Below are 13,461 nucleotides of genomic sequence, written 5' to 3'. Positions count from 1 at the left end.
CTCACTGAAAAGGGTTGATTGAATGACTCTTGAAACCTATGCAAAGGCTCAAACTCTAGGAACAGGAAGATGTAAAAGCCAGATCCCCAGAAGCAATGAAGTCTACAACCCTCAAGCTGGTGTGCATGGTATTTTATAGTTACATTGTACTATGCCCTTATAAAAGGACTTGAAATCTTTTATCTTGGCTGTGGAATGTGCAATTGCAAAGACTGATAATTCAGGTTTTGTGAAAAAGAATTTTGAGTTTTCAAAAGAAGGGCGGGAGAGAATTTGTCGAGAGCTATTTCATTTGAAGACAATACATCTTCTAAAACATGTCTTCTCTTCATTCTGCTGCTTCCTTTAACCCTGGGTTCTGCAGGTTTCTCAAATAATGAGAAGGAAATGGATAAATGCTTAGCAGTGCAATAGTTCTATGGTGCAGCCATAGATGAAAATACACTGAATTACTGCAAATGGGAAAAAAAAAAGGTTTCTAGAGAAATCAATAAAGTGGGAACATTGGAAAGTACTACTAAACAACTTCTATTTTTGCTTCAAGTGCAGCACCTAGCATTCATGCTACTAAACAGAACATTAAAGTGATCTTAGATTAAAAGGAGTTCACTTGTACATTGCAACCCTAATACTAAAGCACTTTCTGCTCACTAACAGATTGCAGGAAGGAAAGGAAAAACCACCTTTGCAAACGGATCAGATAAAGCATGCATCACTCTTGACATGAAAAAGCTACACTTATAGGTGCTTGCACATACCATTTTGAACAGGCAAAAAGGCAAGCGTTATGAATAACACTGTGCAAGTCAGCCTTTGCTTTTAAAGATGGAGTAAATTTTATGCACGCTCCGTATTTTTGCAGCTGCTGAAGTGTTGCATTTGCTAATAAGAGAAATGAGGTTTCCTTATACCTCTTAACATACAGAATGCAACTCTCAAACAGCTGAATGACCACTGCCACTTTTGGAAAAGTCAGTGCACAATCCAGGCTAACCACTGATTGTTAAGGTATGACTTCCTGTTACATACATTTTTATTTTACCCCTTAACTAAGTAACCATTTTAAAGAAATGTAGTCAGTCAAGCTCGCAGAATACATGTGATATACCTTTATGAAAGGCATACATTCAAAGCCTTTGCAAGTGGCTGGAGTTTTTCTGCGGCATCAAAGACAGTTCTGATATTTATCTATAACTCCCTCTCATCCCCAGTTTGGATGACTTAACTTGGTGGGACCGTGAAGCTCAGTGACTCATAGCGTCGTAAGTTCCAAATGTACAGAGGCAGTTAAGCAGTAAGGAACAGTAAGGGTGAGTTATAATTATCTTCATGTAATTATACCTACGTGGGATAGTAAAAGGGAGTCAAATTTGAAAGGCAAGATACTGTCAGCAACTCAGCATAGTTACTGAGAAGTGCTAATAACATTCTTTGCAGAAGGGAATGTTGACGGTGGGAGCTATCATTACTGAATATGTTTTCCATCTATGCCCCCCCCTTCCATTCTCTTCTCCCAGGTCACCCAATGTCTTTCACCACGCTTCCTTACATGACAGTACTTACCAATGCAGGGCTCTGAACCTCGTCCATTTTAAGTGTACTGCATTTTTAAAATTCATAATCAAAATAATTACAGACAAGCAGATCCCAACAAAAAGAACTGTAGGGTTCTTGCAAGAAGCTTTCACTAGATCTCTACAGATTGGGGGGGGGCTCTATGATCAGAGATTGGTTTAGACTTTTGTTCTGCTGCGGGTGTTTAGTTCTTGCCCCATGAGTCCTCCAACATGAAGGAAAGTTGGCCAAGATGCCTTTATCTCATAACATGTTTTCAGTCTAACTAAAGCAACAAAGGCTGGCAAAGGGCTCTCATCTTTGTTGCCAGTGAGGACCTGACCAGACACTGAAGATGCAAAAAAAAGTCTGCCTGATTTTTCCACAGCAGTTGGCGCTTCCCGAGTACTGATTTGTAGCGCTATGTAACTGTAAGGAATCTGGGTCTGCCTCCAGCCCTCCAGAAAAGAGGAGAGAATCCTGAAATTCAGCTTGGAATGTGCAACTCAAGACTGACTCCTTTCAGATTGACCATCAGTCATGGGTAATGTAGACTCTGCAGGCTTGACTCTTCCCTCTCATATCCCTTGTCACCTCATATTTTCAATAAGGTTGCATAACACAAAAAGTGACAGCAAAACTAAACACTTCTATTAATCGGATTGCTAATAAACCTAAACACAGATTCAAGAGAATCCAGCTTACTATTCCACTGCCATAGATGATCTTCAGTACCGGAGACTATGACAACAGTGGTAAGTTTGTTGAAAATAGTCTCCATTTCCTCAATGTCAATTTTCTGACATTGAAAATTAAATACATGTGGGGTTTTGTGCGTGTTTTCTTTCCAAAGGAGGGAAAAGAAAAAGAAAAAACACAAAAAACCAAAACCACTTCCCACAACTTAGTGGGGGAATAATACAACTACCTATAATGCACTCAGGGCATTTTATACAGGGTTGCTAGTAATACCAAGGATTAAAATGCAGTTTTCAGATCTAAGATGTTGGGAATAAACTCATCTCTAATTTTAAAAAAAAAAAAAAAAAGGGGGGAGAGAGATGCTTATGTCAAGGTGCCAGAGACAAAAAGACAATTGTACAACTGACAAGGAGATCTAACTAAACTTCTTTACAATGGTGCCACCGTAGCCACCCTAACCAAAGGGGGGGGGGGGGGAGGGAATCCTACATCCTACTGTGGGTGAAGCTAAATAATTCTACTCATTTAATAAAAGCTACATAGATGTACTACGTATATGGTCAAAGGATCAATATGCAATTAATACATCTATGTTTAGAATGTTGGAATGTAAATACAGTATCAAGAAACTCAGATTTTACAGAAATCAATTCAACTACAAAACTTCCTTTGACTTTTTCTTTCATGTTATTTCCCATATTTATTTGCAGAACACATTTAACACATTTGTTCCCCCCCATAAAAATAACTATGCACTTAAGCAAAGGAATAGAACCTGCAAGGCTCAGAGAAATAGAGTTTGTGGGAGGTCCTGCATCAACTAAATAAAATTGTTTAAAATTAAGTATATTTAATGTTAATTTCACATATAAAATACCTACTCTTTTCCTACAAAATGCACACCTAACCTCTCACTTCTCCCTTTGGGAAAGTCATCCCTATCAGGGAGAAGCTACTCTTAATAAGCTTTAGCATATTAAGACAGACATTCACAGATTCTTCTCCGATTTTATTTTATTTTGATGGAAGAGTACCCAGCTTTTGCCTTTAGTTATTTACTGCATGACCCCAAAATAAATCCTGTAATAGGGGGGAAAAGAAAAGGAAAAAAACATTGAAAACCCAGTTATTCACCCTCTGATCACTACCATACATACATGTAAAGGTAATGCTTAAAGGATAGCTCAAATAAAATAAAGATACACTGAAATAAGGAAAGAAAGAATACGTAATAATCTAAGAATCATTCAGTAAGAATTATCAGCAGGTTAACAGTCATCTCACAGGCAAGTTTTTAGTTTCCTTGCCTTTAAACTAAACTTATGAAAAGAAAAAATACCTACTGGTGTCTGCTTGGCTGCCCACGCTGATGTATCTGTCATTTCCAGGAAGGGCTGTTTGATAGTAAGTTGCCTCCTCTAGCTGGGGAACCTTGGCATTCTTCGCAGTGAGGAAAGCCACAGCCAACTCCAGATTACCATTGCTGTCCTTTAAGCACCAACAAAATAGGAAGTGAGAGTCCCCTCACCCTTTTTTAATTTTTCTTAACAGCAAAGGACAACATTACAAGCAACTTATAAGATCAATGACACATTGTATTTTCAGGTGAAATACTGATTAGAAAAGAAAGTTTCCAAACTTGACATATTCTGCGTACTTCACTATTTTTAACCAAAATTAAGATAAAACATCATCTAAAAACTTACTTTGGTAGAATTCCACTTATTTCAGAAAAAAATTAAAGGTCTTGTAGTGTAGGTGAACCCCTCAACAAGCATAATTAGCACACTCTCACTGACTTCAACAGCAGTCAGCTGAATTCTTCTGAAAATCTACCATTTCATTTTTAAAGCCAGAAATACTGGCTTTTGAGGGGCAGTTGTGTACATGATTTATGCTGAATCTGAAGCAACAACTATATATATATATACATACATACACACAAAATTTAAATTCACTAAATCCTTATTTACCATGTATAAATGGCTAAAAAGCTCTGCCTGAGGGAGACAAGGCTTTTTATTTTATTTATATGTATATTTGGGGAAACAGAACGCAGAGACCTGCCAGTCTTTACTTGCATCAGAGAACTCTTCTGGGCTGTGAAAGAATTTACAATGGTTGAAAAAACAGTGAAACAATAGCAAATTAGCAACAGGTGGCAAGTTCAAGGAGAGTTCTTCATTCTATATACTGAGCAGGACCTGTCCATGATAGAAAACTTAACTACATCTTGACAAGAAAACAACACTTAACTCATCAGGAGTTGACCAGCTGTAGTAGCACCAAGGTATCTCAAGATACTTTAGCCAAAGGTTAAGGGCAAGTCATACCATTCCTTTTCATTTTCAACACCAGATTAATTTTTATGTCAGTACAAAAACAGATCAAGATTCCCTCTAAAGTGAACAAGCCACCATGATTAGCTTTTTTCCCCTGAAATAAATCTAAAAAGTATTGAAGCTGGGAATGGAAGGGAAGGAAGACTAGAGTAAGAAAGCATGGGGTTTATGGCTTTCACAGGCAGTTAAGATGTATACATTCAGCTCCACGTCAGACACATCCATCTTACCTTCAGTGCCTGTTGTAGTACCTGGATGTCATTGATACCAGTGATCTCCCTCAGCTGATTTAAAAATGTTTGCTGGTGCTAAAAACAAAAACAGATCATCAAGATAAGATAAGAGCCAAACAACAGCAAAACCGCTTACTTACAAGAGTATGCTTCTCTACGAACATTAAAAGTATCTCTATGTAAGCTTTATGCACTACAAAGGGAGCCTTTGTTATTCAAGTTTGTCTTAGTTTCTGCAACTTGGGCACTTTTAATTCTCAAATGTAATGGTTTTGGTTATTTGGTTTTGATGTTTTAAAAAAAAAAAATTGATGATGGGTGAGCTTATGCAACACAGGTTTAAGGAGCCTACATAAAGCCACAACTGGCCCTCCTAAACAAATAAAACTCCATAGCTTGGTTTTCAAAGGCAGCAGGGGAAATAGCTGACTGAACTCCCATCAAAACCAGTTTCTTCAACTCCCAATTATTCTCAATCCCACTATTTCCTTAACATACACAATTCTCAGCCATTCCTATCTCAAAACTAAGAAATTAATCCTTACTGATCATTTAGGTGTTTTAAGAGAAGTACTATAAGAATATCCACACAAAACAGAGTTTCTTGAGACTAAAGCAAAACCTTAGGAATCCGTCTTAACCACCTTCCTAGACCAGTTGAATCCAACCCTCCCAAATCACAACATCAGTCAGCATCTATGACTGAGTTTCAAGTAACACTTGGAGATAGAAAAGAGTAAGAGGTTCCGGGTCTCTTAAATATTCAATTCATATGAATTTTTAGGTTTTTTTTTTTTTTTTTAAATAAAAATCTGGTCCCACTCCTGTTTAGAGACAACAGACACCTCCCTCCACTCATGCTCAGGTACCATGCCACGGAAGCAAAAAGCAGGCACTAGACTGGAACAATCCTTGAACTCCAGTTAACCGTTAAAACCATCAACCATTAAAACCATGAAGACAGAGGTCTGACCACTGTTTCATACTAACAAATTCCTTTCTTCCTTTGGCAGATGGGAAAAGGAGAAAAGCTTGGTGGTATTTGCAAGTGGTTTTTCTTTTTTATTGTTTGCCCACCACATCCTGAACTCAAAACAATAATTTCATCTATAAGAGACAAGATTTTGTGAAGTATAGGGTTTTGTCTGCTAGACAAAAAGCATATTTCCTACCAGTGACAAATAAACATTCTCATGTTAATCTCCAAATTCAATTAAAAAAAACCCCAACTATAATTGTCTTGCGGCTACTTATAAAATACTTTTCTTTAAAACAAATTATTTGTAATCAAATATTCAAATACCCTTATTCTCTCCTTATCACAGCTTTGTGTAGAAGAGGAAATTAAGAGCTGCATGACTGCTGAATTCCCCAGTGTGAAATTAACCTGGCAGGCACTACTTCATGCCCTAATAAGTTGAAATAGAAGGCGTCTAGTTCAATATGTTTATGAATTATATACACAATCTTCCCTTTATTTATGATCCTAAGGGACACTGCTAACAATCCAATTTGCCTTTTTTTTTCCTTTTCTTTTTAAAAACCCTGCTATTGGCACAAGAAAAGTGAAGTGATGCAGGAAAACAAACTCCCACTCTATCCCCATCCCTCACCCCCTCATTTGTTTACTCTTGCATTTCATAGCACTGTACAAAGGCAGGACTTGTTTCCCCTATAAAGTTGCTTTCCTGCCCCTCAGTCTGGCAATAAGCAAAGAAAAGAAATAGAGTATTTGGGAAAAGTAATTACAACAGCATTAAAACTGGCAGGAGCAATTCAAGAGCAGTGCATGGCAACAAAATGGATTTCTTTTTGTACTTGCTACCAACGTGATGGCTAATAAAATGGAAAATAGTTTCACTATAAATTATTATGACTAGTTATAACAGATTTCTGTATCTTCCATAATATACACAACACTTGGAAAGGCTGTCTGGAGGATATTCATTGTTCACAGAGATTGGGAAAAGACAGAAGAGACATAGTTTACTAACAAACAATCTCTTAGCAGTTCAAAATATTGGCTGTTAATTTATGAGCACAGCTGCAACTTATAAACCTAGACATCTGTGGTTTATATCCAGATTTCAGTATTCCGGTGTAAAGCTGTGGTTCGAGGCCCCCTTCCCAAGGACATACACATTTAACAGATCAGAACCAGACCTAGAGATGCTCCTTTCTCATCAAGAGATTATTTAAGTACTTAAATATACTTTTTTTTTTTTTTTTTTTTAAGGCCAAGAGTTTAAGTCACTCAGCTCCAAAATTTCTAACTGGTAATTAAGTGAACAACACAGAGAATCCATAAGAATCCTAGTTACAAGTGACAGAAATTAAGAGGAAAATTAACAGTTATCCTGAATACCTCAAATGGAGCTAAACTGCTTTGGGAACACAAACACCTGATTTAGACATTACTGGCTTTTAGGTAAATGTGGACAAGCTGCCATTAATCTCTAATTGAGTTATTTCAAATCACACAGAAGTTAAAGAATGACGATACACTTCCCTTCCTAGAAGGAGGAGGAAAAAGATAAAAACAAAGCAACAACAAAAAAGTATAATTTAAAGTTGTTTCCACCTGATCAATGTGTTCTCTCAATACCTTCTAATAGAACAGGTCTTCAGAAACAATTCTGAAACTGCATTCGGCAGCTAAAAACTCCTTAATGTGGCATTAGGCTGGTGGCCTTCTCTTCCAGGCATTCACCGCTCTCCCCTCATCCTCTCAAATCTGACATAACTGCACAATCTTTACTGTGTACAGACGTTTCTTGCAACTACATGTTTAACCAACATTATTCTCCTTTACTATTAAATTGACAATATGTTATCACCCATGAAACTGTATTAATGCCGGTAATTCTATTTCTTGTCATTACAAATGACAGTGCAAACCCTTTTCTCATTTGTTAATCAGAGGGCGAGATCAAATTTTCTTTTTGTTTTTTGTTTCACTTAAGAAATTTAAGAAACACAATTGTACTCATATTCAGAGAGCTGGGATTACTTCATTCTTGATGTAACTTTAATTTAGTGCATCTGCACTAGACTGCCAGAGTCAAAACGGGTGAAGCTTATTTGTTTTGAATTATATTATTTTAGTACATGCTATTGTGGCATATAGGATGATTTTTAAGAAGATTTTATTTTACTATTACCCATGACTGAAGTCTGGAGATCAATTTCTAATGCAACTGCTAAACAATTAAGTCTCTTCTGTATTGTAACTGATATTGAATAGAATACTTAGGACAGACTTCTACACACAAAGCGAGCCACCCTCCTTACTCCTATTAATACTCCGCCCAATTAAATCTACCCTAGAAGCTTTACTCCTCCTGGAGCCTGGGCTATCTTGAGTTGATTTGACTGTAGCATATAGACCCTCAAACGTCCACAAACACTAATGTAGCTATTCTAAACAATTATGATCATAATTCACTGAAAGGCTTACCAAAAATACTCCAAAAAGCTCACAACGCTAAAGCAAAGCTAAAATATTAAGGAGGCGGCTTACAAGTATTTACAAATGTCTGAAGCATCTACACTAATATATGTCAATTAAATCAGGTCAGCGAGGGAGATTCAGAACACAACTAGCAGTCCTAACATAAAGAAGTTGTGTCCTTTTTTCAACACAGCTCTTCCCCGATTCCCTGTTTTTCCCAACCTTGCATTAGTAGAGGTTCAAATTCTGAATTATAACTCACTGCACTTGAATTCAATTCAATAAGCAACCTCTCTCTTCAAACGCAGATCCAAAGAGGTTATTCCAACAGAACCAGGTGCAGCTACTGGTGCAAAGAAACCCACTTCAGTTCTTTCAGAGCTTATTTGCCTGTACCCACTTCCATTTGCCATCCTTTCCTCAAATTTACACAACAGATTCCATAGTTTACCTACAGCACAGATCCTCCAGTTTAGTGAGTCAATACTCCACGTTTATCTGCAGTGTACATGCACCACCAGATGTGTTACGTTATACATGCACACACATATATAACATATACACACATATACTCCATGTAGCTTGAATTGCATTTGACTCAAGTCTAAAAAGGCTCCAGGACTTGATCTACGACACCAGACTCTGCTGGTGCAAGTGCTGCAGGGCAACCCAAATCCCTGGCCGGCGAAGGAGATGGTCCGCTGATGCTTTAGCTGCCCTAAGATCAGCTGCTCACACCCCTCAGTCCCACCACATCACGCAGCAATCGGTTCCCCAGGGCTTTCATCCAGAAGCTATTCCCAGCCTTCCCCCTTCCTCTGGCTCCCCGAGGTATGCAGCATGTATCTCCAGGCTTTCAGCTTTTGGAAGATTTAACTAGCAGGAAGTTCTTCCATTTTCCTGGACAGAAGCCAAGTTTGTATATTAGGAATGCATGCCCTTATTTCCAATTCTTTCCTTTTTCAGACATCCCTCCCTTCCTCTCAGGAAATGCCCAATTAAGACTATCTGGTTTATAACCTCACACAATAGCATACTCAGTAGCTGTGCCAGCACTAGTGAAGCAGAAAAGGATCTACACTATTATCTGCTTAGGGAGATACTGTGCCCAAATTAGTTCCACAACAGTACTGCAAACTCTGATAACTTATCAAAATCAGAGCAAAAAGCTAAATTACACACATGCTTTTTTGGACAAGGTAAGTCTCACAAGTTGACTAATTCTGAATTATACTGCAGATAAATTTGGGGAAAAAATTAGCCACCTTTTGATCTTTTTATTTTCTCATTTCTGTAGCTTCTGAAGTACGTGTAAGCTTTGGCTTTATTCATGGCAACATCCAAATAGTTGTATTTGCAACACAAGCACTTTCAGACTTAGAAGATAAAACAACCCTCTTCAGTTTCCAAGCACAGGAAAAGTCATACATTTAGTAATAAATGAGATGGTCCAACCATTACCAGGAGAAAACAGGGCCTACTGCCTCACTACGCAGTTCATTTAAATAGTACATAATGAAAATGAACTATGGCAATCCCTTCCTTCAAGGAATGAAAACTTGTACTAGAGACAAAAAGAAAGAGGAGGGAAAATACAAATGCCGAGAAGAGCATCTTGACTCAGTCCCTCCACAGAAAACCCGCTTACTTTACTTTCTGGTGCAACACCAATTTACAAGAGCTATTTGTTGGAGGAAAACCCAAATGACATTGCACAAAATATTTTATATGAAAGACAATTCTAATGAGCTGCAGTGGACCTGCTAATGGTACGTTTGCAGACAAGTAGCTAATAAGCTAGTTTCCTCATGTGATGTTGCTGTAATGAGAAGAACACTGAGAGACTAGAGGAATGTAATCCTCTATAAAAAGGCTTTAAGTTTCTGCTACAAACAAATAAACAAAAAATAGTTAATGTACAAAGGACGAGCATACTAAAGACCCTCAATTACTACTGTGAATGTCATTTTCTGCCACATTAATCATATCTCCCAGGAACAGTTAAAAGGCCCACATACACCGCTGAGCATTATGGCTTCCAGCAACACAGATACATTGACCATCTTCTAAATAAGCTGTTGGTCAAGTTCCAAATAGGTAAATAAAAACTAACTCCTTCCATGAAGATACGAAGTTGAAACACAGGGAAAACACACAGTCAACTCCAGAAGGCTTTGCTGCATGTCTTTGCTCTTATCATCTCTCTCCTCAAGATTTTTCTGTGTGTATATGTGCAGAATAAATATATATATATAAAAAAATATGTAAATTAAAAAGTGGGCATATGTATACATAAATTTTAAAAGCAGTACAAAGACCAAGTTAAATCTCTGCACTGGCTTTAAGGTGTTCATTCTTACAGTATTTCCTAGAGCACGGGGTAATTAGGTTCCCTTGCCTGGTATCTGCTAACTGGGTTTCCTTTTGTTCAGTCATGAAAAGAGAAACCTCTTACACGACACTGCATCCTCTAAGAAAGTAGGTAAAGATGTATTTTTATACAGACAAATGCAAAATGCATCTCAGCTTTGGCTTGGACAAAATCACCTGTGGAGAGCAAAGGACGTGCAGAGAGACTACAGATTTTCCGACCAGGACTGGTCTGCACAGACTGCCAAAACCTGCCAATTACAGCAGCAGCATGTGCAAAATGGATAATTACCCACCTGCAACTGGACTGAGAGCAAACTTACTTCAAGGAAGCAAAAGGACACACTCTGTGGCAGTAACTTTCAGAAGCTGTCCTGGTTTTAGCTCCTGCCCACGTCAGCCAGCCTAGGCTGGTGTTGCCAGATGCCACCGGCTCTGGCCACGAGCCACTCCTCCCTTTGAGCCAGCACTGCCACTTGCCTGAACCTCCAGCAAGCCAGCCGGGCTCTCAATAAACTATCAGAGAGCCGCTTTTTGCTTTTAATAATTTCTTTTTAGAGCCAGGGGTAGGACAAGGGAGAGGACAAGACCAAAGCTGTGCCTACTTCCACTGGATTAAACTGTGGAGCAGCAGCCTTATGAGAGCGAATTGTTTCTCTGCCTTTATTTTAATCCTATTTTTATCCAGTGAGAGAAACTGAGGGGGGGGAAAAAGCCTCCTGCAGTCCTCGTCCTACTTAGGCACTATTGCAGAAAACTTACTCCAACAAGAGGCGAATATAAAATTCATACAGCAACAGCACACTTGCAGGGATCTGATGCTCCTGGGGTGCCTCAGTGGTCAAAGCTGCACACCACGCAAGCGAATGCACACACCCAGGCCCCCTCCTTCATGGGCTGAAACTGTGTATGCTGCCCTCCACTCCCTGGTTTAGGTGTTCACATCCAGGAAGATCTCATTTACTGCACCTGTTAATGGCACAAGTATCAAAGATCCCACCTCACCTCAGACAATTCCGCTACGGGCCATAGGTAAGCGATACCAGGGAAGATGTCACGAACAATTTTGCCACGCAAAATTCAGAATAGTACAGCATGGAAATCCTAAATAAAAGTTAAATTGCACTTTTTAAGACAGGTGTCTATTACAGAGTCCACAGTATTCAATAGCAGGGACACGTTTGGGCAAAGAGCTCAGCTGCCTGGTTTGACTAGAAAGAAAAAAGCTTAACAGAAAGCCTTTCAATAAAGGCTTTTCCATTTAGGCCTATTAAAAAAAAAATTACTAACCTGACTGCCCAAAGAAACGGGCCTTGTGATCACAGAGCATGCACGTACCCAGGCTCGCCTGCCCTCCTGTCTCTCGAGAGCAACAGCCCCGGCAGCCCGAGGCCACCTCCAGCAGCTCGGCCCGAGCCGGGGCTCCCCGACACCCTCGGCAGCACCCACTGCCTCCAGGGAGCCCAGGGGCTGCACCCGCACCCGGCAGCTCAGCCAGCCAGCACGCAGCTCCCAGTCACGCTGCCTGCTGCTGCCCTCTTCCCAGGCCAAAAGAAATTAGGTGAGACAACACAGGGGGCTGGGGAAGAAGAGTGGAGGGGAGCACCTCCACCCCACTGCAGCGAGGTCTTCCAGAGGTGAACTTGTCCTGCAGCCTCAACAGATCCCCCCCACCCCAACTTTTAATCCGAGGGGCATTACAAGATGAAATTCCATCAGAAAAGTCAGGCACCATTATTTGCAGCAGTCAGTACAATTATTTAACAGCTTATCCTGCCCGCTACTAATAATTTAAAAAGAAATCCTGTGGAGAGACACACATTGTTAGCTTGAGGGGGAAAATAAATTAATAAATAAACAAACTCTCAGAAGAACGAGGCTGCAGATAACATTAAGTCACTTAAAATCCGGGGCAGTATTTAACAGGTTGCCTGCAAGGTGACAGGTTTCTGACAGCAGTTCCAGCTTCTCCAGCCAGGCAGCCTTTCCTGGGTCAAGTGCCAGGAAGCCGCCGGCACGTGCTGCGTCCCTGCAGAAAGGCCACTGTAACACCACACACTGTCGGCCTGTGAAGGTCAGCGAGCAGCTTTCGTTTTCATTAAGTAATAACCTCAACGGATGCAGATTACGTTAGAATTAAAATGAGCCTAAAACACAACGGAGACACTATAGTATTTAAAGATGTGTTGAGATTTGTACCGAGGATCAGCATATAATTTTACTGCCTCACAATTAAAGAAGTAGTAAATTCAGCAGTGCACGCCACAGAGGGTGGCTGAAATTTTCTAGGCCGTTTTCTTTCAAGGAGAAAGAAAAAAGGCAATCTTGAGAATCTTTGCGGTTTTTTTCTTAATGAACTTCGAATTACCCGATTTTGAAACACACATTTGCCTCAGCTCCCACAGAAAGCTGAACGTGCTATATTTGAATATGTGAGGACATAGTCTCAGGAAACTTACGACAACTTTGGTTTTTAACTGCTGTTTGTTACAATTTAGCCCTATCACTCTCCTATCAGTATCTCTCAGTGGTGTTGTGGCAATATCATCAACAGCGACTTTCTGCCATCCTTCATCACCACATACCTAATAATTAAAAGGTTCTAATGTAAGAAGAGAAAACGGTAGTGGGAAAGTCTCTAAATGAAAAGAGCACGCTCCTCAAACAGGTGAGAAATTACATGAGAGACGCAAGCAGAATTTGAAGAAAAGAAGCTGACAAACAGGAAAGTAGGTAATACGAAGAAGGGAAATGCAATTCTGCAACAAGCTGTCCAAAAGCTATTTAGCTTTTTTAAAAAAAAAAAAAA

General features: G+C 39.5%; 1 protein-coding gene across 1 annotated transcript in view; it reads right to left on the bottom strand.

Moving 5' to 3' along the window:
• Positions 1–8,695, bottom strand: part of USP25 (ubiquitin specific peptidase 25) — a 96,536-nt gene extending 87,841 nt beyond the window's left edge. Inside the window, 3 exon segments of the mRNA XM_009327891.1 lie at positions 3,600–3,744; positions 4,829–4,906; positions 8,573–8,695. Of these exon segments, the coding sequence (XP_009326166.1) occupies positions 3,600–3,744; positions 4,829–4,906; positions 8,573–8,695 (346 nt within the window).
• Positions 8,696–13,461: the final 4,766 nt, after the last annotated feature.

This window comes from Pygoscelis adeliae, unplaced genomic scaffold, assembly GCF_000699105.1.
Source record: "Pygoscelis adeliae isolate BGI_AS28 unplaced genomic scaffold, ASM69910v1 Scaffold14, whole genome shotgun sequence".
Taxonomy (NCBI): Eukaryota; Metazoa; Chordata; class Aves; order Sphenisciformes; family Spheniscidae; genus Pygoscelis; species Pygoscelis adeliae.
This window is presented reverse-complemented; position numbering and strand designations above follow the sequence as displayed.